The sequence below is a fragment of the Haemaphysalis longicornis genome, unplaced genomic scaffold (genome assembly GCF_048455015.1).
Source record: "Haemaphysalis longicornis isolate Haplotype H1 unplaced genomic scaffold, Haemaphysalis longicornis Haplotype H1 scaffold_1, whole genome shotgun sequence".
NCBI lineage: Eukaryota > Metazoa > Arthropoda > Arachnida > Ixodida > Ixodidae > Haemaphysalis > Haemaphysalis longicornis.
The window spans coordinates 394,151,550-394,178,163 of NW_027526203.1; the positions used below are offsets into that span (position 1 = coordinate 394,151,550).

Below are 26,614 nucleotides of genomic sequence, written 5' to 3' on the forward strand. Positions count from 1 at the left end.
AGATATGCGTTACAGTAAAAATGCACACACCACCAAAGTGACCAATGTTTCTCAGTTGTGAACTTCACAGAAGAAAATACTTTACAGAATTGTCAATGAATCGTATGTATATGGTTCTCACCCTAGGCGTGTGTATTTGCGATAACATATTGCACCGGTCAACAGACCATTTGACTGCAGGTTTGATAGTCGGTATACAAAATTAAGAAATGGCCATTTTTCTCTTCAGTTGTCACGCTTACCTGTTACCAATCGTCAATTATGTTAAAAACCTAATAGTGTGTTACCGATCGAAGTGCCGAACAATTATGGCTTTTCTATGTTAAATTATATCGCACCAAAATTTTTGAATAGTACACTCCATAATGCACTATGTGCTGTTCATCGGTCATCCACAAGATTTTTGTTGAATGATGTACACACCCGTGATGCGCAGTACGTTCATGTTCACCTGTGCTGCGCAAGTGTGCACTATCTGCACGCATCTTTTTATTGCTTTTGCCCTATGCCCACTGCTGGCTTGCAAGGATTGAGGAGCCGTCTATAAGTGTTCTATTACTATATAACTATATATAACTATAACTCTATAACTATAACTATATAACTAAGTGCCTCTTCTAGGTCACTGTAGTTCGAACTGAAATAAAATTACAAAAACCGCTAAAGGAAGGAAAGTTGCGCACTCCCACCAGATGGAGCAGTGCGGGAAATTTGAGTTGAAGGTACCGGCATTGTATTCACCAGGAAGGGATGGGGAGAGGAGAGCGCGTTACATTGCAGAGGGGGCAGAAGACATTCGCAGAGGAGCAAGCAGATGCGCGGCCATTTTTTTGTCTTGCTTTTCGCTCGTGGAAACGCGCCCATTGTGTGTTGACATTAGCACTTTGGTTTACATTCACTTTTGTTCGCGTCCAAGAACATGTAAAGTTGATTGATTCATTGATTGTAGGGTTTAACGCGCCGACACAACGAAGGCAATGAGGCGAGGCTTAGTGGAGGGCTACGGATTGATTTTTACCACCTGGAGATCTTTAATGTGGGCCGAAATCTCGTACACGCGGGCGTTGTTGCTTTTCGCCTCCATCAGAAAAGCGGCCGCCACGGCAGGGAATCGAACCCGCGACCTCGTGCTCAGCAGAGCACCGCCTTAGGCACTCGGCCACCGCGGTGGGTAAGACCATGTAAAGTTGATAATGACTGGCTTCAGGAAACAAATTTAGCGGTGGTGGTTCCCGTAAGAGCAGATCCTATTTCGAAGTGGAAAGTAGGAACCGGTTCCCTGTGTTTCAAGCAGCGCACTCACCTTTCCCAAAGCAGTGTGAACCACGGGCTCATAGCGGCAGTGTTCGGAGACACTTTGGTTAAGGAAGTCCAAGTTAGGTTTCAGATGTTGATTACAAAACGTGTTTAAGTTTCTGGAGATTTATTAATTGGCTGCACTTCCAAGATATACACGCGTGTCAAAGCATCGTTTTACAGGAGATCCGACATCTTCCATAGGCATGGTGTGGACGCGAGCGTATACTTATGGCACAGCTTATAACGAACTGGGCAGTGGTACCGGCTTCATGTTTGACTTTCGGTGCACTACTCTCAGCAATTGAAACTGCTGCGAGTCATGCATGTGTTTGATACATCTAAATCTATATGATCAGCTAACTTGTCATTCACAATTATGCGTCCCTCGAAATAACACTAAAGGCGGAATCTCGCTTCCCGTCGCTCTTTCCGCTTTTGCTCGACGCCGAGCAACGCTTTGTTGGTTTAGAAAGCACGTAAAGAAATGCAGTCAGTCCAATACCGCCATTTACGATTGGTGACGTCACAAATGGTAGTGTGGGAGAGGTATGGGGCGGCGACGCCAACTCTTGGAATCTTTATTAAACTGTTGCTACCGCCAGTGGCATTTATATTCACAGCACTAATGCATTTGCTTAGGGCAGATTTTTTTTTTGCAATTGAAGTATATTTTTTATGTACGTTTCACGACAGACGAAGGAGGTAAAATATCACAGGGAGGATTCACCTCAAACAGATCAAAAAAAGCATTTATTGTGAATTACACGCAACTTCGCGCCGTTGCAGCACTGCTGTTGAACAGAGTGAAATTATCATGATTGAACAGGTCACGGAGTTATAGCATGATTCAGATGAAGAACATTTTGTTTTCAATCACCTTGCAAACTCGCACAGAACGGTCAAGAAACGTGGTGGGTGGCAAAGGGCCATTTGAGCTGCTTCTATAGCTAGCGTCCAGATAGCTCTTGGCGCGCTTGGTTGCATGGTGGGCGTAGTAGACGGGCGTCGGAATAGACACGGAACGGGTGCAGCGTGCGTATGTGTGACATAGGCCGTACGTGAGCCTCTGCAGCGCGTCGGCGTCAAAGCTGTTGTCGTCCCAGAGGACGAAGTAGTGGGTTGGGCGGCTTGTGCCCTGGATGCCGAAATGGGAGCAGAGGAAAAAGTCAAAGTGCACCGGGTGGGTAATGGTAGTGTCCACAACAGTGCCTGGCGGGACGTTGCCGCATTTGCCGCAGCCGTCTTTCCTGTCCTTGGGCATGAAGCGCGTGTGGTGCCGCTTCTGTACAGCGACGAATGTTATTGCTGGCTGGTAGTCAACTTCAAGTTCTGTGCACGCTGCTCGCAGAGCAGCAACCTCGTGCTGCTGGACCTGGCTGAACTGGCTTTCTCCGACACCGTCTCGATAGCAGAGGATCTTTTCCGGCTTGGCGCAGTTGGTTACCCTGTAGAAGCCGAGCAGCAGCTCCTTGGCCATGTTCTTCATTTCTTCAATGACCTCAAGGCGGGCCTTGGCAACGAAATCGTGCTTCTGAATGCGGAATGTTGCTATGTAGCGAAAAGCAAGTCGGTCCACGCTGGCTACGAGGGCCGCGACAGAAGGTCTGTTCATTTCGGTGGGAGCTGGGTGGGTTACATCAGCACCCATTACCATGACGGGCTTCTTGAAAATTATGGTCCTGACAGCGGGGGGAATTGTGTTGTTTGTGCCGCCGAGTTTGGCGTTCACTTTCTTCAAGACGTTGCCAACAGTTGCGTGGTTGCATTTCTTGGTGATTGTTTCCTCTCTCACGCACTGAGTCATCATACCAAGATCAAGTTCAGCAGCTCTTTTCAGGGTGCTGTATAAAGGAGAGCATTTGCCATCACCCTCGAGGACGACAAAAACGATCTGAAGGTTTGAAAACTTCTCGCGTTGCGCTGAGAGCACGCACGTGATGTCAGAGGGCGGCCTGTATTCGCTACATCCGGCCGGCTCGCTCATTGTCATTCCCATTCTTCTGCCAATGGTCAGCAGCAGGTTGACAAACTTTCGCAGCTCCGACTCTGTGCACCTCCGAGAAGCGTTCACAATCGTCCAACATGTCATACTGGCAGGTCGGATGAACTGGTTGTCCTGCAGCTCCCATGCACCATTGTTGGGGGAAACTGGTTTCTCATCCTTATAGATCACCTGCGGTGCAGGCAGCACCCTCGCCGAAAGCTGGAGGGGTTTCTCGCTGATGCGAATGCCGAAGTGGCTCAAGTAAGGCTCGCCTGCGGCAATGCAGCCCCTCACGTCTTCCTGAATCTTCTGGAATCGCTCGTGCGGAGGCACGGACGCCTTCCTGATAACTGCCGATGTTTGGCTCTCGTCCAGCTCGCGACGGTAGTGCTGTCCCTCAACGACGTGGCAAACCTCCACAGGAATGTAGCTCTTCTTATCCGAGCCCACTTCGATGCAGGGAAGATGCGGAAACTGAAGTTTGCCATACTTGCTCGCAAAATACTTGGCTACAGTCACAGGTGGATCTCCAAATTCAATTTGGTTAGCCGACTCAACCGTCACCTTTCCGATTGTATACTTGCGACGATAAGGTAAATGCGTCACGAACACCTTCAGCCGTCTCAGCTTCTCGTTGAGCTTGATTACTTGCGCGGGGAAAAGCGTCCTCACACTATTAATGTCCAAGTCTCTCCTGCGGTCGCCAAGTATCTTGCCTATGAGGGTGAGCAGTGGCCCGGATTCATAGAAGGCAGTCACCAGAGTGTTGACATTCACGAATGGCTTCCACTGTCCAGGGCGGATGCTTGCATGGTAGCCATGCCAGAGCTCGAGGCCGCCACCAATTGCAGCTTCTCCCACTGGAAGCTTGAAGATAGAACGTCCCACAACAGCATATTTTGTGGACGGCCCATAGCGGAGGATAATGTCCAATGCTTGCACCACGGCCTGAGGTACTTCTGGAGTAGTCACCTGCTTATTGTAAAGCTGCCGCAGAAGGTCCAGGTCCAGCGTAGCGGCAAACTGCACGCTCACTCTAAAGACTTCCTGTCGGTCCCTACCTTCCTCTGGCATGGTTACATCAAACGACATCTTCTGGAAACCAAGAGGCTTCCTCGTGTACATGTTCTTTTGGCCGTCAAACACAGGCAGGTTTCCATTCAGCGCAGGTCGGTGCTGCTCCGCAAGGAGTTGGAACACACGCCGTTTGCAGTTCTTAGAAATGACAGGCTGCACGTTTCCCTGCGCGCGAACACTTCCGATCTCAACATCGTAATGGTAAATATTGTTCGTTGGCAGTACGATCTGAAAGTAGTTTGCTACAATTTCAATGGGCCTTCCCTCCTTGCCAAAGCCTTTGCGTTTGGGGAAGAAAAAACTTGCAGCCGAGGGTTTCACTGAGGGCCCTTCGGGGCTGTGCTCCGTGCTGGATGGCCCACTGAAGGAGTTTTCTCCCGGACTTCCTGTAAGTGGCGTAGGCGGGGGTGTTTCCAATCCAGGGAATGCTGGTGGGAGAAAAGTTGGCTAATGTTAGCATATTGCAAAGGTGGTAGCTGCGTTGTGACCTGACACTGGTACGTAATGTTCGGACAGTTACCCAGGTAGCTGCTCTCAAATATGCAGACGCCGAACTAGGGGGATAAAAGGCGATGCCATGGATGTGTACAAGGGCTACCAGAACAGAAATCTGGGCGAGCCAGAATGTCTTTTGCTGCAACAGCGGGACCATAGAGAATGCACTGGAGTTTACTTAAATGTGGCTCGGCTTTCAGCGTCAGATAGGGTACAGTGAAATTCCGCACAAGACTACACCTCGGCCTTGCGAGCCCGAAACTTGAGACCTTGGCAGCGCAAAGGAAGGCTGTATTCCTGATTATTCCGAATTATAAAAAAAAAAAAAATCACGACCCATTCCACTTTGTGAACGTAGATGACCAGCTCAGCTTTTTAGCAAACGACAGATGTGACACAGAATTTACGTGTAAATTTGTCGTGGTTGAACGTGATTGAAACAAGTTTGTCGAGCGAAATCTGTTCTCGCTCCGAGAGCGCGCAGTGAATGCACACAATGACACCGCAAGACAAAACATACCGCTCGGCGCAGCCAACTTGCATGCAGCCAGCGCCTCCATTTATCGTTTCTGATGGCACGCGCTCTTGCACTTTCCCCCTGCCCCTCTCTCCGTGCCAATACTCTTTGAATGAACCAGCAACTAGACGCTTCGCAACCGCAAAATGGACCGACTTGACCTTGGCGGAGCTTGAAGGTGAATGATGGTTGGTGTTTAATGCCGCAAGGCTAACTAGGGCGAATAGCTCCAAATGAACGTTATTTGATGACAGTGATGTACCCGTAGATACTTAAATCTGTCAGTAAAAAGGAAAGTGAAACCACAGACAATGACGATTGTTGGAGTAGAGGGCCAGGTTGTAGCTAGGAGTGGTAAGAAATGAAGTGTAAAAATTTAACTTCTAATAGATACTCAAAAACGTGCCGAATGGAAACCATTCGTTCGTTGCCTATAAAGAATGCCAGGTGGAGTGGTACATGTCTGTAGAGTTGGGGGAAGTGTCGTGTGTCGAGCGCTTTGCACTGAATTAGAACGGGGATTACTGATAGGGCCTCTGCACTTCTGCTGCACAGGGGCCTTGAAGAGCCCGTGAGCGGATGCTAGTGTGTCGCACGAGTAACGCGGATAAGGAGACTTCCGTTATACCCGTTGCGTGTGTCGGTGGTGTATCACCCGAAGTGTGGTTTTATTACATGCACCTGGTTCTGTTGACTCCAGTGTGCTTGCCATCTTTTACGAATCTTTTCTGATGAGGTCGATGAGGCTTGATGATGAGGCTTGAGGTCGATGTAGGGTGTTCTTAAGGGCAGCAGCGCCAGCCCGTTCATCACGCCGGTGCTCGCGCGCCACGTGTGCCCGGACATTTACGAAAGTGACGTGTGCAGTGTGTGCGCGAGTGCCAGAGCAACTCTGACCCACATCCTATGGGACTGTTCTGGCTACCCAACTGAAGCGGCCGCGCCACAGGGGCGGCTGCCGGATCCCATCGCACGAGCGGTTGCATCGTCGGACCTGACGGAGCAGCTGCAAGCCGTCCAGCAGCTCGAGGCGGCTCTCGCCAGGCAGAAGCGCGGGGAGGCGCTGACGGAGGGCTCGAGGGGACATACCGGAAGGCCCCTCGCGCGCCGAACCGGCGGACGCCTGCGGGGCAATGCTTCGAGGACGCCCTAGGCAGCGTCGAGTGACGGGCTGGCTCCGCGGAGCCTTTGCTCGTCCCTCCTGCAGGCGAACATTCAATAAAGACTTTTCTCTCTCTCTCTCTCTCATATGCCCTCATTCCGTGCGATGCCAGAGTGGCCAGGAACCCAGCATATTGTTAGTTTGAGTTTTTCCGCATACATGGACAAGATTGACGATGAACAAGGTTGACAATGGGGTTCTTACATGTCTTTGTGGGTGCTAATGCACGTGAAACACTAAGAGTCTATATATGAACGACTAAATTGCATGTTCGAAAATGTGATACACAGCAAAAAAGAAAGGAAAATGCCGCCCGCTTCTGGCGTTAAAATTCTAATTTAGTTCATAGTAATGCAGGTAATAAAATTAGGTCCGTGAGCAGCACAAGAAAGTGTTGGCAGTTTTTGAAGAGTCGCCGTAAAATTCTGCACATTGGGATTTCCCCTGCAGAGACAAGAAATGCTGGAGAATCGCACTTCTTAACACCCTGTTCTAAGTTTGTATAAGCGACAAGTCGCAAGAAACAGGGCAGAGATGCCATGCTGTTGTGAGATAACTAAAAGATGATTTGTACAATTCTAAAACGGAGTCCCCAAGAAGACGTCTCTATACGAGAAGGGCAGAGAGATGGATAGACGGTTTAAAAAATCTGCACTGAGGATGTATTGTTAATGGTAGAATTAAAAGGTTGATTAGCCATGGATATAGATTGATTGATTGTATGGTTTTAACGCGCCGACGCAACGCAGGCGATAAGGCGCGCCGTAGTGGAGGGCTCCGGATTAATTTTGACCACCCGGGGATCTTTATCGTGCGCCCAAATCTCGTACACACGGGCGTTTTTGCTTTCCGCCTCCATCAGAAAAGCGGCCGCCGCGGCCGGGAATCGAACCCTATTAGCCATGGATATAGATTAAACATAGTATCCCCGCATGTCGAACGTCTGCACAGACTCGGTAAATTACGCGAAGAGCGCCCCCGCACTGTGATAATTAGGTTTTTGAATTTTGGTGATAAAATAGCGATACTGAAAAATATGCGAACACTTAAGGATTCCACCTTGAACGTTACTGAGGATTTTTCGATTAAAGTACGCGCCATTAGTAAGAAGTTGTGGGAAGCTTCCGCTGATTTTCGCAGCAATGGCTGTTCCGTAAAAATGCGCTTTGACCGCTTATTTGTTGATGATGTTCGCTACAACTGGGATGACGCTAACGCACTGGTCGTGGCTACCGGTGAACGAATAACAGATACGCAGGGATCCCCAGTCGTAAATTCTTCGTCGCCATCTGCACGATCCGCATCTTCCAATGCTTCCCCTCCAGCAACACCTGCCGCAACTTCCCGTTGACTGCAAAATACTACTACCTCGAATTTAGTCGCACTAAATATTAACGCCAGAAGCATAGCCAGCAACTTTCCTGATCTGCTTACCCTTATTTCTTCGTATTCGCCTCACATAGTTGGAATCACAGACGTGGTTACACGAAGGTGTTTACGATGCAGAGTTCACCCCTCACGGTTTCGCCGCAATTCGCGCCGATCGTTCGACAGGGAAAGGAGGAGGTGTCGCACTGCTCGTACGTTCCGAAATAAAATTCAGTCATTCCGGGCCCACCAGGAGTAGAGTCTGTATGGTGCAAGCTTCATATGGATCGGAATTCTATTGCTGTAGGTGTCTTTTACCGTCCCCCCGGATCTTCCATTGATGGGTTGCATAGCCTTAATCAGTTCATGAACAAGCATGTATCCGACTTTCGAAACCTGGTCCTGATGGGAGATTTTAACACTCCCGGAATTAACTGGTCCTCCCTTACTGCTTCCGGGCGTGAAGCAAATATTTGCAATGCGCTGATAGACACAACGTTGTCATTTGGGCTATCCCAGATAGTAGTCGGAAACACGAATAAACGCTATACTAGACTTGTAACTCGGGGGACGAATTGCAAAGCATGCTTTCCGCACTGGGCGAACAGAGGTAGAACCGTGGGCCTGAAAATTAATATGCAGAAAACTAAAGTAATGATCAATAACCTCGGGACAGCACAGCAGTTTGAGATAGGTGGCGAGGCAGTGGAAGTGGTAAGCGAATATATCTACTTAGGACAAGTTGTGACCCCAGATCCCAACCATGAGGCAGAGATAATTAGAAGGATAAGAATGGGGTGGGGTGCATATGGCAGACATTCTCAGATAATGAATAGCAGCCTACCATTGTCGCTGAAGAAGAAAGTGTATGACAGCTGCATCTTACCGGTACTCACCTACGGGGCAGAAACTTGGAGGCTCACTAAGAGGGTTCAACTTAAATTGAGAACGACTCAGCGGGCAATGGAGCAGAAAATGATAGGTGTAACATTAAGGGACAAGAAGAGAGCGGAGTGGGTCAGGGAGCAAACTGGTGTAAAAGACGTATTAGTAGAGATTAAGAAAAAGAAATGGACGTGGGCAGGGCATGTAATGCGAAGGCAAGATAACCGCTGGTCATTAAGGGTAACAGAGTGGATCCCTAGAGAAGGCAAGCGTTGCAGGGGGCGGCAGAAAGTTAGATGGGCAGATGAGATCAAGAAGTTTGCGGGGATAAATTGGTCACAGTTGGCACAGGACCGAGGTAATTGGAGAATAATGGGAGAGGCCTTTGCCCTGCAGTGGGTGTAGATAGGCTGGTGATGATGATGATGATGATGATGATAGACTTGGTATTTCTAAGCTCAAATCTTAACGAAAAAGGCTTCCACTGTGAAGTTATCGATGGAATCTCCGATCACAAGGCAGTACTTGTTTCTCTACCATGCGCAGTAAAAAAACCGCACTTTGCTATCACTTCCTTCTTGGATTTCAACCAAGCCGACGATAACTCTATTATCGACATGTTAGCCGAAGCCTTTGAATCCTTTTCACTCCTAAGCATGAATAGTAATATTGACCTGTTGGTCAGCACATTCGAGAGCCTGGTTAAAACTTGCATCAAACGTTTCGTTCCTACTAAATCAAAAAAGAAAAATGTTGACGTTCCCTGGATGAATCGAGAAATTCTTCATTTATCGCGTCGCGCTCGCCGACTAAAGGCGTTCCAAATCTACTAGTAGCCCACAGAGCATAGCCAAATTTGATAAGGCAAAGAAAGAACTCGGGAGTAAAATGAAGTGCGCTAAAGATTTCTTTATCGGAGTAGAGTTACAACGCCTGCTAACAACTAATCCCCGCAAATTTTGGTCATCAATATTGCCTAAAAACACAATGTCAAACTCGTTTAAAATAAACAACGACATTATCAATGATCCCGTTATGATCTCTAGTGCCTTCAGTACTTTCTTTCATTCTGTGTTTAGCCGCGACAACGGCCAATGTCCAGAGTTCGTGAGCCGTAACCCTTCCACATCCTTGGATGATGTCACAGTTAGCGAGGAAGGCGTCCTAAATCTTATCCTGAACCTCAACACAAAAAAATGCAGTGGACCAGATGGAATTCCGAACATGTTTCTTGCTCGGTACGCTTTATGTACATGCCGCTACCTAACTGTCATATTTAATAAATCACTTGAAACAAGTACAGTCCCGAGTTCATGGGAAATAGCAAAAGTGTTGGCATTATACAAATCCGGTGACAAGCAACTATTTAGTAATTATATACCGATATCCCTTTCACCTTATTCGAGCAAATTGCTCGAGCATATAATTTACAAGCACATAATAGACTATTTGGAAAGGAATAACATACCGTCCAACGTACAACACGGGTTCCGTCGAGGCTTCAGTACCATCACCCAGCTAACCGAATTTGCGCACGACATTGCTAACAATCTGAACAACGGAAAGCAAACAGACGCTATATTCATTGATTTTTCAAAAGCTTTCGATATATGCCTCACAAAACTCATCTTCAAATTAAAAGTCATTTTAAATAACAAAGATCGTCAATTGGATTTCGCATTTTCTCAGTAACCGATCGCAATATGTAGACTATAACGGATCCGAATCACCAGTTTCCAGTGTGCCTTCCGGTGTTTGCCAGGGTTCTGTACTTGGTCCTTTGTTATTCATACTCTACATAAACGACCTGCCTTATAACATCAACTCGAAGATTCGCTTTTACGCAGATGATTGCGTCTTATACGACACAATCACAACAGAACAAGATCACCACCGTCTTAACGAATCATTCTCAGCCTTTTTTGCATGGTGCGAGTCATGGCAGATGACTATCAATTTTAGTAAAACCATAGTCATGTCGTTTACCCATAGCGCATCACCGTTCGATTTCACGTACTTTTCCAAGGGTGTGCAATTAGAAAAGGTCCCACACTACAAATATCTAGGCGTCTACTTTACCAGTAATTTGTCTTGGTCCAAACATATCGATTTCATTTCTAACAAAGCACAAAGAAAACTTGGCTACCTGAAACGTACACTGCCTCAGGCCCCTCAACACACAAAGTTATTAATGTATAACACAATAATACGTCCGGTATTAGAATATGCATCTAACGTATGGAATCCGCACAAACAGTGTGACATTAACCGCATTGAGGCAGTGCAAAAGAAAGTCGTCCGGTTTATCTGCCGCAGATACGACCGCAACTTTTCCCCAACTGCTGCCCTACCATCGCTTAGCCTAAAAACTGTCTGCCCGCCGTCACATCGATTCACTAAATTTTTTTTCAGCGCGTCGTTCATTCTACGCATCGTTTATCCACTTCGAATATATCACCCTGGCCAATCCTTCGACAACAAGAAGCAATAACCCCCTGAACATTTCCCCTTATCACCCACGCATCAACACGTTTAAGTTTAGTTTCTTTCCCCGAACCATAGAAGCATGGAATTCATTGCCAGGCAGCGTCCGTTCTCTTCAATCAGACATTTTTGGAAGCACTTGAAAATTACTAATCTATCCCTTGTTAATATTTTTTTTGTTTTGTTGCTTTAGCAAACTGTATCAGTGCATAGGTGTATAAACGTGTTATTTGTAGGGCATATTGATGAGCGCACGGTATACCTGTGTTTCGTATGTTATGCATCCTCTATCAATGTACTCATGTGACCTTGCCCATTATAAGTTTTCTTGACTGTCGCGTTCATTCCGCATCCTGCATTGCTAGTGTGACAAATAGTCTGTATATTTTATTCATGTATGGCTGTACCCTGGTTTTCCTAAAATTTGTACCTACCCCCCTCCTGCAATAGCCCCAAAGGGGCTGCAGTATGTTTAAATAAATAAAATAAAATAAATAAATAAATATGATTTTAGAGGCCTACGGCAAGTCCATGTATATTTTCTAGTGACCTAGGGACCATTTATTGCACTCGACGAATAGGCTGTGGACGGCTTGTGCGGAAAGCGCCAGACGCAAGGCGAGCGCCTAACTGCAGCACTGGGTCAAGCATGGCCGTTTTCGTTGCTGACCGATAAACGATACTGCCGTAGTCTAACCTCGAACTTACTAAGCTGGCAAAACACGCAGCAGGAGTTTGCCTGCATCGTAAGTTTGGTGTGAAAGCACCTCCCCAATTTTCGGTTTTTCAGGCATGCATGACTTGTACAATGTGTGGAATGTGAACGTTTCATCGAAAACCACACCTAAAAACTTTCGTTTCTTTTTTACAGGAATCGCAACATCGTTAAGGGTGATTCCAGGATCAGTCCGGATCCCGCAACTCGTGGAAAACACGACGCAAGTACTTTTTCTGGGTTCAGCTTAAAGCCTTTCTTGTCTGCCGAGCTAGCAAGTTTCCCCGACACCAAGCTGGACTTGAAGGACAAATGTCCTTTAAGCCCTGGACGTAGTTCACATACATAAAATAGGATACTGAAGGTGGCGACGCCTTACCAAGCGAGTCATTTTCACTTTGAACAACGTGCAGCTCAGTACCCTGTTTTGAGGCACTCCATTTTCTTGCACGTGAACTCTTAAAAGAGCTGAACCAGTCCATGCGCGAAAAGTTCGCTGGGACCTATAGCTGTCGAGCGTATTTAGCATGTTTGTAGACCGACCGAAAACTTCAGGTGGCTAGGATGCCGTAACGCCTAGCAGTGTCATAAGCCGTTTAGAGGTCAAGAAACACCGCTACGCAAAACATTTTATAGACTAAGGCATCCTTGATGTACGATTGTAGGCCCGCAAGTTGATCATTAGTGGATTGCACCACTCTGAAGTCTGCCTGGCAGCTCTCGAGAAGTCCATTGTACTCTGAAACGTACACAAGCCTCCTGTTAATCCTCTAAAAGCTTGCACAAGCAGCTTGTAAGTACGATGGGACGATAACTTGTGGCCGAAGAGGGATCCTTCTCCAGAAAAGCCACTATTATGGCATCCCTCCAAAACCTTGGAAGGCGCCCGAAAGCCATATTTTATTTTATTGTATAGATGGAGTGTTTCAACAGTGGCTGCGTGTAAGGACCCTATCATAGTTTTGTAATGACTGCACCTGGAGCTGAAGGCTTACAAGGGCTCAGAGCAGCCCGCATCTCATGAAGAGAACTCACAGAAGAAGTGTGATCTGTTGGTGTCACGCAGACTTCTTTTCACATGACATTTTAAGGTGCGTTGCTCAGCCCGCTACCAGTGCTGCGCCGAGCTGAGCGGAAAAGCTGTCGAGGTGACGGTGAGTTAAAGCAACATCTATACACAATATGTGCAAGGGCGCTGCATGGCTCTCACAAAGGCGAGAGCCCGTCTCAGCTCGGTGACTCCGTCGATTTCCGCCCGCCCATCGTGCGCTTCGTAATTTTTATATCCCCGGGCCCGGGGTTCCGTTTCAGCCGCGAGCAGTCAAATTCCTCCAATTAGGACTGTCCTCCGGCCGCTGTTTGAATTCGATGAATGGACCCGAAGCGGTTGCGTCAGACGGTCCGCCGAAGAAGGGAAGGGGAAGGAGACTCCTCGGCACTACACCGAGGCACGTCGGTGCACGTCTGCCGAGGGTAGCTGGACAGCGGGGCGAGATTCAGACCAGCCATTCGGCCCATCCGCAGGCCAAGCGAAATTGTGTCGGACGCTTTGGCACAACAGTTAGCCTTATCTTAATGTGTGTCACCTGTTAACCAAGGGCAGGCTAAGGCGTTGACGTTAGAAAGACGGCGTTGACGTTAGAAAGACGCGCCAACTCAAGACGCACACGCTTACAAAGAGCCTTTGCCCGTTTAAAGGATATGAGGTTCTGTGTCGTGGGGTATCGACGAAGGATACCCCACGCCTTGTTCTTAGCCTCTTGTGCCCGCCTTCAGTCGGCGTTCCAATAGGGCCTCTGGGTTGCGCGGGGCACCGGAGACCTGCGGAATTGACTTTTCAGCGGCGTAGAGAATGTGCGCCGTGACGATTTGGGTTGGCTGGTGTAAATGTATTCCAGCTCGATATTGCCTCATTGAACCTTTTATGGTAAGGGGAACTCTTTGTGCCTTTGCCTATCTGTGTTAATGTGGTAGGGAAGTGGTCACTACCATATGGGTTCGTGTACGCGTCCCACTCAAGAGACGGAAAAACTGCAGATCCAATGCCCAAGTCAAGATGTGAATGAGTTGTGTCTTATGGTACGTAGGCTGTTTTTTTTTGTTAAAAAGGCAAGCTGCCGAGGATGTTACGAATTTTTCAACCAGGCGGCCTCGGGCGTCCGTGCGGGAAGAGCCCCAAAGGTGGTTACGCGCATTCAGGGCGCCTGTGAGAACGAAGGGTTCGGGTAGCCGATCTGCAAGCCCCTCGAACTCGGAGTTCAGGGGCTGCAAGTCGGGAGGGATGTAAAGGAAGCATACCGTTAATAAAATATTGTACGAATTGCTACAGCCGCAAGGAGAGAGTATGATGATACTACTACATGCTAAGGATTTTCGGGCGATGACAGCCACTCCGCCCAAAGAGTGTGCAGCCATCCCTGCCCTTTCTGAACACCTTGTAACTATTTATGAAGTTTGTTTACAATGCGCCCGCTACATATTTATAATAAAATGTATTTTTTATCCTTTAAAATGTATGAATAAAAACGCATTTAATTTCCTTGCGAAAACGTTTTGCGCGGCTTTTTATGCTCTGCACGACACGTGACAAACGCGGGATGGCCAGGAATGAACAGAAAGTGATTAGTTTCTCTGAGCAAGTTTAATGAGGATCACTAACTGCGGCTGTATGCTGCTCCCTACGAACCCACCCTCACACTGGGTCAGCATTTACAAAGAAAAACGAACAGACCCCCTCACTTATCCAGAGTTGACAGACAACACCCGTACCCAACGTCGCCCACCTCCATATACTCGGCCTCAGCATCCACAAAAACAGAAGTGACTCAAATCCTCCTTGCATTATTACAATGCACCCTCGTACATGACGCTTCGCCGGGCCGTTGCCGCCTCAGAGAGAAGGACACCCTCCGAATCCCTCAAGCAACCCCATACAATATGCCATACCTAGCTACCATGTGCGCCGAAAAAAACTAAATACCTTAGTCCATCGAGTTTACAAACTCTCCTTAAGCCCGTCCGTTTCCTCATCCAAGCGTCGCAAATTACTACAACTCGGAGTACACAATACTTCGGAAGAATTGCACGAAGCTCATCGCCACTCAAGAAACACGCAGCCGACCCGACGACACGGCATTGGCGGACTTTTTCAAGCAATTGTTGGCCTGATACCGCTTCACAATCACCGGGAACTGTTCTTCGCTTTCGTCAGTTCGAACTTTAATTCGATCTGATATGGCTTCCCCTTGCGGTTCGGTTTAATGAGTTTTTACCGTACAACAATCGGTAGTAATTATGATAGGCAGCTTAGGGGTCTCGATGGCGGCTTTTCACCACAACAGAAATACATTTTCCAATGCGCCCGATAGGTTCCCTGCACCTTTTTTCCGACTTGTTTTTAAAATCTCAAATGTCTTTAAAACGCAGTAAACAAGCGCGTACAGTACTTGGTTTCGCTAGGTGGCCACTACGTATACCCAAGCCAAATATTGCTGCTCTACGCCCTCCGGATAACTCAGAATTTCGCTCACGAGATTTTACTCTGTCTCGATCTGAGCATTGAGGTCTCGAGTGTCGTACTCAAGCCATACCATGGCTATCGGCCTGCTTTCAGTTGCAGCAATAGAAGGATTCGATAGTCATTCAGCAAAAAGAAAACAAAAGCGATTATCGGCGAGGAGCAAAGCGACGTTGGTCGGTCCAACAAGCCATGGAAAGAAGAATGATAGTAAACTTGGGTGGAAGGCACCCTAGCTCGAATTTGGCAATACTTGGAGAGTCTGGACAGGAGAGCCGACGACCGGTGGTCCACCAGGTCAACGGAGGGGCTGACGAGGGGCGGGACTAGAGGCAGGAAAAGACTGGATGGAGGGACGGTACAAGGAACGCGTGGGGCAAAGAATGGAATGCTAGTGCTGGATAGGAGGCAGAGGCCTTCATCCCTCAGTGTACAGGCTAACGGGGAAAATGTGCTCTAGTTCAGTGCAGCGACAATCAGCCAGTTGACTCACCTTCCGCGCTCAATGCCGGCTGTAGGTCAGGCGTGAACTGTTGGCGTACAGCAGGTGCCCAAGCTGACCTTCCTCGGCCCGGTCTGTGGCCGCCTCTTACGGGTACCGGAGGACGCTGCATGGCCTTCGAGAAGAAAGGAGACACGTTCACAACACAGTTGAACACTGACTGGGACCCGCGAATTGTTTGTTAAATCAAGAACTCCGGAAAATCGCGAACGCAGTAAGGAAAATTCGCGACAGCAGGGAATTCGCATAATCGGGTTTTGCAAGATGAAAATTTAACTATATTCTGTTTCCTTTTAATATGACCGCACCTGATTCAGAAGCCACAGTGGGTTCACGATTCAGCGGGAAGTGCGCCGCCGCTACCCTGTGCGCGCGTGAAACAAGTTTGGTGCACTGCGGAGAAGTTGCATGCGTTGCGGTGAAGCCAGCTCATCCTGCGCATCGAACAAATTTCGACACATCGGAGCCTGCACTATTATGAGCAATATGAAAGGGAACACAGGAACGCATAGAAAACACCCTCAGACCCAGCTATGCGTGATACGCAGCGGCCGCCGTCGGAAACAAAGTGGAAAGGGGGAAGCTGTTCTAACAACTCTTCCCATTCTCAGGGCGTCTAATGGGCTGTCGGACGATACCATATTATCGGCGAAATGGCGTAAGCTGCTGCTTTGTAGAAATCCAAGCGTGGTGGGAGTGCCAACAGTTAGTGGAAGAGCGCCCTCCTTCCCCCTTTGATTTTCACAGCGCCATCCGCGTGTCGCTTCCGAGCCTGTTTCGAGGCTGTTTGCCACGCGTTCCTGTGTTCCCTTTCATATTGCCCATAATAGTACATCGCGCGCGGGCCCTCGGGACGATGATTCACGCCCTCGGCGGTTGCAAGAACCGGCAGAATTCAGTTACCAACGGTGGACGTACAGGGTGGCTTAAAAGAAATACGAACAACGGAGCACACAGCCTCCGACGCATGCTGCACCGTCTGGCTGCAGAGTCAGTAAACTGCGCGCATGCGTAGTTCTTTTAGAGCGTTTGAGAGTGGCATACCCACGGAAAATGCTTGATAAAGAAGCGACGCCAGTAATTTATCTTTAGGCGCCTGGTTACGCTGTTTCGCCACTGAGCAGGATGGGAGTGCCTGTTATCTACTATATTCGCGAGCCAAGAGCGCAGCATGCTGATTGCAGCTAGCAGGATGACCTTTCACGATCAGCGAGTCCGTGCGCATCCTGGACTCTGCTGAGAGCGTTTCTCTGTCCGTTCGAGTTGTCATGTTGTAAGCACGCCAGTGTGCTGCTTTCTGCATTGTCGCTGTTCTCTACTTGTCATGCATTAAACAAGTTAAAGGGACCCTGCGGCACGCTTTGAAATGTGCAAATAAAACGGCGCGACCTTTATTTAGATTACACTACCAGGAATGCACAAGTCAAATATTACACACGCACATGAAGCGGTGCGCTGGCAAATCTTAAAGATGCGGAAAAACCAACCGCGCAATTCAATTTCACTCATTATGCACCGGTTTAATTACTTCATTACCGCGGTGGCCGTCTTATTGGCTGTTGCTGATCAGCGTCGCGGTTTATTTCTCTCATTTCCAGTGACGATCCGCCGTCGTTGGCGCCGTGCACCAACCTCTTCTACGCCTGAACCTGTACGTACCGTGCGCGTCAGGCTGGCAAACGAGCGTACGGCTCCGGAGAGTGCTGGCGACACCTTCTGGTACCTGCTGGGTTGGAGAGCTTACCATTGCGCGTGCGCGGTAATCGGACAGGGTTGGGCCGGTCGTCGTTTTGCATAGGCCACTAATTTTCACACGCCACCACCCACGAGGGGCTCTTGTCTCGCACAATGCCAGCCGTGAGCGGGGACAGGCCAGACAGACGAGTCGTTGGGCGCGGTGCAAAATCAGCGCAGGCATTTATGAAATCCAGCAAAACGACCTGCGCTAATCTCAATCTCACGCGTAGCAAACCAAAAACACGCAGCAAGAATGCACAGCAGCGCTTTCGGTCGAGCCTTTTGTGCGATTACGTAGCTTCCTTGGGCGATAATGCATCGCGTGAAATTGCGCACTTATCTCCTGCACTCTTAATATAAAAGGTCGTAAAAGGGTAGTAACGGCAGTATTTACTAACTCCTTACGAACCGTACTACCTCGCGGTACGGTACGTAGGCTTTGCCACTAGCAACTGCATGGTTAGGAAATTGGGTGAAGCGCATGTAGCGCAGAAAGGTGTTATCGCTAGGACTTTACTAGTGAAGGTAGTGGTGCTTATTGCCTGCTTCAGTTAGTAACCCTTATTAGTGCTGCATTTACTACCTCTACTTACTAAGTACCTAGTGGTTACTGGGGCAAGTAACTTGTTAGTGTTCCGTTAGTGAATACCAAGACCTTTAAGAGCGTCACCGCGTACGGCTGCACTGTAGAACAGAAGCGCCCCTCGCGGTGGTGGAGTCTAAATTTGAGGTGCCCATGCTAAATGACGACCGGCCCGCCCAGTCCAGAGATCCGCGCACGCGCAGTGGCAAGGTATCTCCAACCGAGCAACTATCAGATGTCGCGAGCATGCTCCGAAGCCGTGCGCTAGCATGCCCTAGACAGGCCTGAGGTACGTACACTGCACAGTCATGTACAAATCAAATACGAACCGCGGAACGCACGACCGAAGATATCGGTGCCGTCACCCGGCAGCGGCCGCGGAAAACACGGACACGCGCAGTAGAGATGTCGGGATCGAGGCCGTGTGTCCCACTGAGCATAGTTTTAGTAAGTATGCTAGAGGAAACTGCGCCTGGGAATCCATGTCGGCGTGGGGGGTTATGGGGAGATCAGTGCTGCTGGCTGGGGCTTTGCATGATATTTTGATTCTGAAGCTTTTTTTCTGGGGGGGGGGGGGGGGGGGTTGCTTTCTTCGCATTGACTTGCCAAGACAACCGTTCTTACAGTTTCATTAAAAGGAGTACGCTTGACTTCTTTTCCTTGGTTTTAAAACAGCGCGTTTTTTTTCTACATATATAACAGCACTCTTGGCGTTTTTGCCGATATATAACACAGTTCTCTTGGCGTTTTTGCCGCACTGCGTTTGAATTTACGGCCACTAAAACGTTTCAATACAAGCAGACGACGAAATTAGAGCGAGCGTACGTTATACTGGTCGCCCATGACACAGACGGCCCTGATGTGAAACGCATAGACGCTAGTGCCGCATTCCTCTATAATGTATACTGTAACAAACTGCCACTGCGATACGTCGCCCTCTCCTCGCTCGAATGCTTGCCTTGTCTCCACGCCACAAGAGCGCTGTAAACACTGCAAGTGCTACCACCCCTCAACTGAGTGTTGGTCGCGCTGAGAGCAATGCGGCGCGTAATTGCTTTCACCTGCGGCCAGTGCTTGCGCGGGAAACGCGCTCACGTTCTCGTTCGAGTTCACCATGCTTTTTTCGAAAACCAGCGCACAGAAACGCAGACAAAAATAGCATGCCCCCTAATTTCTCATGGCACTACACTGTTTTGCGTTCGTGGTGCAGTGGCTAGGGAATTGAACAATAAGCTGGCCGCCAAGAACATGCCTTGTTTGACGAAGTCATGGCTGAGTCACTACGCAGATTCGGTGCTTGTAGCGAACAATATACCACCAGAATTCGTGTCCAATTATAAATATATATTACCTGCAAGCATTGTGCGGGCTTGGATAATTACTAGCAGAATTGTAGTATTCACAAAAATTGAGTTAGGCAGCTCCAACTATTCTACAGGCCAGTTGCCCTTGCACAGCCATGTTGGCGGCCCGATGTTTTCGTTTTAACCGCGAAACTGTTTAACCCGGCCGTAAGTTGTCCAACACGAACAGTCAAACCTCCAATTGAAATGCGTTCTCTGGAGGGAATGGAACCTAGGTCCGTCCCGTTCTGAAACCGGCGTCCATCCGACTGAACTATCGTTGCATTCGGGAGCACAATATCTCGTTCTTTATTGTTTCCGTACAGAAAGGGGAGCAGAGGCTAAAGGCTTGGAGCCTGACTAGGGCCCCTGCTCCGGTGGCAGGCAGCGTGCGGGCACAGTATATATTGCACACTTGCAGTCTAGTGTACAAAAAAAAAAAAAAAGGCTACAGTGAGTACATTTGCAGTCGTGCTCATCGAACGCGTATTCGTAGCGTTGGCATTAGACTTCATGTGAGCGTTCACTCGCTCGCTTGTTCGCATAGGCCTCACTGCTGCAACTGAGCTTCTCTTAACAGCAGAGATGTTTGATTGTGAGGTTTAACGCGTCGACACTACGCAGGCGATGAGGCACGCCGTAGTGGAGGGCTCAGGATTAATTTTGACCACCTGGGGATCCTTAACGTGCGCCGAAATCTCAATCACACGGGCGTTACCGCTTTACGCAGGAAGAGGTGTTTAGGCTTGAGCTTGGTACGGCGCCTGGCGTCGTCCACGTGGGGTTGCGCTACGTGATGAGCTCGAAAAAAACCGCGAAAACCGTTCACGTGCGTCCGCATCTTTCAATGTGGAGCACAGGACAGTTCGCGCTACAGACAGAGTTCGCGAAGCCGGTTGCCGCGGGTTCTAGCGCGTGCTAACGCGGTCCACTTTGGGAGAGATGTGAAAGGTTGCGTACAAAACGATCCGGGCCTGGCAGTCATGGAGAACCTTCAGCGGCAAGTTTGGAAATCCATGTGAGGTGCAAGAGCCAATCGCCGACAAAGGGAAAGGGGAAATGTTTCTCCAGCCTTGCACCACTAGTGCAAGCTGCCCCAATTTTTTTTCGCAGGCACCGCAGTGCTTGCAGAAATCTCCCGAGCGGGCAGCGCTGAACATAGTTTTGGGCGTGACCCGAGTGTCCACCGTTAGCTGCTGGAGTTACTGCACCACACATGCAAAGCTATATTGGTGATGTGACGCAGACATGAGAGTGTGCGTGTACGCAGACTCGCTCCAGACATCTACTGCGCATGACCGTGTTTTCTACGGCCGCTGCCAGGTGACTTCACCGATATCTTCAGCCGCGAGTTCCGCGGTTCGCATTTGATTTGTCCATGACTGTACAGTTTTGGCATTTTGTGCTTCCAGAGCACGCGGGGTTGCAGTGACGAACTCAATTCACTTAGAACGAGATCACTCGAGAAGAAGCGTTTATTTTATTGCTTCAAAAAAGTCCTATCAGCCTGAGCGCAGACGTTGCCGAGAAGGCCGCCAGTGACCCGAGCCACCCCCCGCTCCGGGGGAGACCGCGTATCCTTCGTGGCGTTGTGGGAGGGCAAGTTGAGAGGGAGCGGTTATGTGCGATTTTTCATCCCGCGTAGCTATGGTGACACTAGACGCATTTTTGCAATTCTTGCAGGAGGAGATTGCTAAGTCGGTGGTAAGTGCTGCAGGGTCACCTTGCGTTTTACTCTTGGCTGAGCATCTTCAAAACGGAGGCACTCCCGTGCAGGCCGCTTGTCCACACGCTACCCCTGCATGACGGAGGTCGGTTCTTGGATGCCTTCCATTAATGTAACAGCACCTATCTACATTGGCCGAGCTAAACCCTTTTTCTGCCGTGCTGAGGCAATGGGGAAATGGTTTCAGGCTGGGGTGGCGTGCCCGGATAGAGGGTGGGTAGATCAGAATACCGGGCCTGCAGCGTAATCTTCACTTGCGTGGCAAACTGAGTTTCTAGCTCTAACACACTATCAGCCGACGTCGCTCTTGCAGTACGGAGCAGGGTGCAGGGATGACAAGCGCGGCTTCGCTTGAGCCGGCGATAAGGCGAGCGTCAGCGTATCGAGATGAGCCAGCCGCATGTACCACGCACTCTCGCTATCTGCGGCGCATCTATTCATAGATAGCGATGGCATGCACTTTTGCCCGCTCCGGCCACCGCTCACGCACTCCGATTAACTTTTAGAGCACCGGTACTACGTTAAAAAAAAAGATCAAGTGCGGAAGGACCAAGGAGTTGTCATTGCTAGGGCGAGGAATAACCAAGAAATTGCCTCCGTGTCGTTCGTCCATGCGATTCTATGAAGTTGCAGTCAAAGCGTTCCAGTTTTCTCCAGTCGAGCGCCCGAGTTTTAGGTGCGGGGTACCTTAGGACCGCAAAATGGCCGTCCGCGTCCGTGCGCATAGCATTTACAATCGCAAAAAATTACATGCACCGGCAGGATTCGAGCTTGTGTCTGGTAGACCAGACAGAGTTAGCGTCAGTCGTCTTACCCATTGGGCTACGACCATGACTTAGTACCCGAGAGTCACACTGCTTACTCCCTTGCCTGTGACGGTGCGAAGTACAGTGGTGATCTCGCTAAGGGTGAACACGGGAGCGCATGGCCACCGGTACTATCAGAGCAGCCTACCGTGCCCAGCGCGAACCATCACGCATGCGCTGTGCGTGCCGAGCGAGACTATGCTTTCAGCGCGCGCACAGCGTCATCGGAGCATCTGCGCGTCGTCTGCTATGTTTATCGAGCGTGTAGCGGTGGAGCTATCAGCCACTGTATGGATGAGTGGAAACTAGAGTTTACATGAAAAGAGTCCCTAGGGCCTTCACATGGCTATGACGTGTGCCAGGGTGCCTTTTTCGCTCTTGCAGAACAGGCACTTGATATCGTGCTCCTCCGGGTACATTCTGCGTAAGAGGACGGGATGCGCGAGCGGCCCCGCCTGTACTCTGCGTACGATTGTCTGTTAGTTCCTGTTGAGTTGCCGGTGAGGTCCGGGGAACCTACACGTGCCTTCCCCGTGTAGCTCGATAATGTCTCTGTAGCTAGTGACTTGGCATGGTAGTCCCGGCTCGTCCTCAGCCCGGTTGGTCAGTTCTCGGGCGTAGTAATCGGCGAGTTCGTTGCCTTCCACCTGAGAGTGAGCCGGCACCCATACGAGCTCTACGAGGATCCGAGAAGAAGCTGACAGCAGCAACAGAGCTCCTCCGGCAGTTGCTGCTCGACTCTCGTCTGCCTGACTCGACGGACGAGATTCCCACTCCCAACCAACGCACTGCCTTTGTCGTTCATTGCTTGCTGGGCCCGCACACCCGATAAAAAAACTTATAGTAGCGTAAGTGCAGATTACAAAGGGGCGACTAACGCGGTAGGATTTGAAGCGCCTTCTCTGACAACCGCAGCCGGTGCACGAACGAAGAAGCGAGCGGCGGCGAAAGATGCGGCGAACTCGAAACTAAAGCGTGGCAAACTGTTCGCATGGCGACGCAGTGAAACATCCCCCTCGCGAGGGGCACGATCAAATGCAGAGCATTTCCGGGGGCGCACGACGTTAAGTAGTTTGCGTTACGTTAATGTTGTTGCACTTGTGGCAACGGCTGACGAGAGAGCGCTCGTCAGCAGTAAAATTGGCAGCCTCGGCGCACGTTGAGTCCGAGAGAGTGGAGAGAGTGTCCTCGAAACGTGCCTGGGCGCGCTATCGAATGTTGATCGCGCCGATAGCGAAACGTCTGAGCCGGGCATGTCGAGGGAGCGATGCGGACTACTACGGCCGCCTAGAACGGGTGACATCGTGAGTTAAAGGAATGCTCTGCATTTAAAATGTTTCCGTGTGAGCTGTAATTCGTTCTTTAGCTCCAATACAATGATTACGGCACAGCAGCGTAACTCGCCCACTTGTTTCAAACAGACTCAAAAAGATCACGCAGATTTTAACAGCACTATTTTTGCAAGTGCTTGCAAAAATTCTTTTAAATGCACATAGAAGCACGCAACTCAAGGCTTCCAACTTGGTCACTCAAAGGAGGCGCAGGCGCTACGACCTTCATTTAATACACGGGAGAAAACTATCATCTTTTACATTTTTATATTTGGGCGTTTTCATGCAAAAATCCAGGAATCGCAAATCAAAACAAGGTACCATTTGCAGACGAGACGCAGCATAGACGACGAGCAGACGCTTCGATGGTGCGATGCGCGCGCTGAAATCAAAATATTGCTCGGCACGCACAGCGCATGCGTGATGGTTCGAGCTGGGCACGGTAGGCTGCTCTGATAGTACCGGTGGCCACGCACTCCCGTCTTCACCCTTAGCGAGATTACCACTGTACAGTCGCGTGCGATTTGAAGGTAATCGCGCGAGTGTCGACCGACCACGACGATAACGCCCCCACGCGGCTCCTGCCTGGTTCCTGGTTTACGCATTCTTCTCTCCCTCGGTCGCTGTTTATTCCAGCAGCCATCACTCCAGCAGTAAAATCAATAACCCCTTCCTCTTTTTTTATCGCGCACGCAGCGACGACGTCCCACTCGTGGTATTTTACAGCAGTTCTCGAAAAGCTGCGCAGAAACGCATTCTCGGGAAATACTGGACATTTATAACAATGGGTGCTATCGTTGCTCACGATAACCAAGAAAAAAAACGCACACGTGATTGCAACCACACAAGATCACCAAAAAGCGGAAAGGGTGGTTTACTAGCCGCGGGAGTGATTACTGCTTGATGGAACAGCGACCGAGAGAGAGGAGAATGCATAAACTAGGTCCCAGTCGCTGCGAAAAAGGCCGCGCGGGGGCGTTATCGCCTTTAACGGTCCAAGCTCGCGCGATTACCTTCAAATCGCACGCGACTGTACCTGAGGACCTTCCAATGTCCGTCCGCGTTCATCCATGCGCATACCACCATCAAGCGAAAATCAAGGGAAATTCGATTTGAGCCGCGAGTTGCAGTTTCATTCAGGGCATAATCAAGGTGCAACTCACTGCTCAAATCAAATGACGGTCGGGGCGCAAATCGGATGTCACTCGGGGCGCAACTTGTCATTTGGAGTCCCGTACTCCGTCCGCACCCACGACATCATCCACAGAGTGGAGATGCTGCCTTTTTTTTTTTTTTTTTTTGCTTAAAGTCGGTTTTCGAACGGAAGTGAAGAGTTTTAGCCTCCAATACTCTAATAACGCCGTCCGAAGTTCAACTGCCGCAGCCGAGAGACGCAACTGCTCAAATGGTGGCGCCGCTCGACCGGAAGCATCCGCGAAGCCTCGCTTAAGTGCTGGTGGGCGTTTCCTTCCACTTGAACAAGTGCACTGATGCAGCCGCGGACTCTCAAACAGTTCTTTTCTTTCGAATGGACAAGCTTCGTGGTTATGCATCTTGTTTATTCCATGCAGGTTGAAACGCAGCAATAAGCAAGATGTTTGGCGAAAACACTTTTCCCCGCGAAGATATGGCCTGAGTGAAGCCCGCTTAGCCGTTTAGTATACGGTGCACGAAAATAAAAAGTATAACGTACGTACTACATGCTAGAATCGCAGCTAGCGAGCGCGAGGGGCAAGCCGCATAGTGTCTGCAATGGCGGAATGCGCAATTGTAACAAAGAAAAACGGCAGGCGGTTTGGCCATATGGTTTGGCTGCGCCAGCAACGAAATACTGTGGTTAAAATATCGCAAACATCGGTGTATCGTACGCTCACATAACCCCGTTTGCTTGAGGTTGACCTACAGATTCCCAGAACAACTCAAGCCATTTTAATTTGGCAGACTGACGTTACGGACAAGGGACTAAACCGCTTCTTGCTCTTCTAACGCAGCAGCTGCGTGCTCCTTCGGACTAGAATTCACAACAGCACATACAGGGTAGTAACGCACGTGCATCGCAAAGCTATGAAACTTACCGCGAAGGGCCGCTTGGCTATGCTGAAGCGGCGCACTAAACGTAGGTCGCCGGTCCGCAGACGTGACTGTCACAGAACAAGGCGACTGAACTGACTGAACGCGGACGGAATCGCTTTTCGCTGGCTCGGAAGTAACATCAACATCTACACCATGTGATACTGTTGGCGCATGCGTAGAAGGCGCGCATGCCCTGCACCGCACTATCACATATCACAGCAGAGATCAAAAATGGGCGCGCTTCAAACAGCTTTCAGTGCTTGTTCCAAAATTAATTCAGCTCAAACGGGCGGCGCCAGGTGTCTAAATTTGATTAAGTCATCATAAATAGGTTTAGAAATAAGCAGACTGTGTTTGTGGGCGCTTTCGTTAATTTTCTTGGATCCCACTTGCTTACAATTGAAATTAGCCGCGCAAAATACAAAGAGTAGCGAATGCCACCTAGCCGAAGCGTCAACAATCCTCTTATTTGCGTAGCCACAAAGAACGGACACTGCCCATACAGGCGGTATAACGGGGATCAGTCTCATGCTGAATTGCTTTTGGTGTCAGTGATATGGAGTCGTAATTCGACCGATAGCTGTCACCGCGAAACGTAACAACACTCGTCAACAGCGAACGCAGCAAGTAGTTTTCGCACGGCCATTCAAGCACGAAACGTAAAAACAAACCGCAATCTCCATACAAACGCCACTGCTGGATTGCCGCTACAGACGTGCCCATGTGGTAAGCAGACGAGAAGACTGGAATAGCGTGCAGAATGCCCCCCCCCCCCCCCTAATTGCCACTATAAGCGTTTTTTTTTTTTTGTCAAAGAAAACCGTTCATTCTGATGCGTTTAAACTTCACATCCCCAGCTTTCCGGCTCACGCCTAGTTCAGCCATCGGCAACCAGGCGCTCAGGAACGAGCGTAACTATATGGGCGGTGATCTTTTCAGCACGATTACTCACAATTTTCGAAATTTTCTGCGATATTTTTCTTATCGTTTCATCTTGGGAGTGGATACTA

The 26,614-nt window shown here is 49.4% G+C and overlaps 1 protein-coding gene across 2 annotated transcripts; it reads right to left on the minus strand.

Moving 5' to 3' along the window:
* Positions 1-2,027: 2,027 nt before the first annotated feature.
* LOC144155310 (protein argonaute-2-like) lies at positions 2,028-25,762 on the minus strand. 2 transcript variants are annotated; one of them, XM_077686658.1, is made up of 3 exons: positions 25,607-25,762; positions 15,997-16,120; positions 2,028-4,788 (listed from the first exon to the last, which is right to left on the minus strand). In XM_077686658.1, the coding sequence occupies exons 2-3, from the start codon at positions 16,115-16,117 to the stop codon at positions 2,147-2,149; spliced, it is 2,763 nt and encodes a 920-aa protein (XP_077542784.1). In that variant the 5' UTR covers positions 16,118-16,120; positions 25,607-25,762; the 3' UTR covers positions 2,028-2,146. The 2 variants fall into 2 exon arrangements, with proteins under 2 accessions (XP_077542784.1, XP_077542785.1); XM_077686659.1 differs by lacking the exon at positions 25,607-25,762 and adding an exon at positions 16,314-16,332.
* Positions 25,763-26,614: the final 852 nt, after the last annotated feature.

What these genes read in the sequence shown, in the direction of transcription:
- LOC144155310 (XM_077686658.1), bottom strand. Translation starts at nt 16,117, where the DNA reads ATGCAGCGTCCTCCGGTACCCGTAAGAGGCGGCCACAGACCGGGCCGA. An exon ending in GCCGGCATTGAGCGCGGAAG is followed by an intron (nt 4,789 to 15,996) that starts GTGAGTCAACTG and finishes TTCTCCCACCAG; the next exon opens with CATTCCCTGGATTGGAAACA.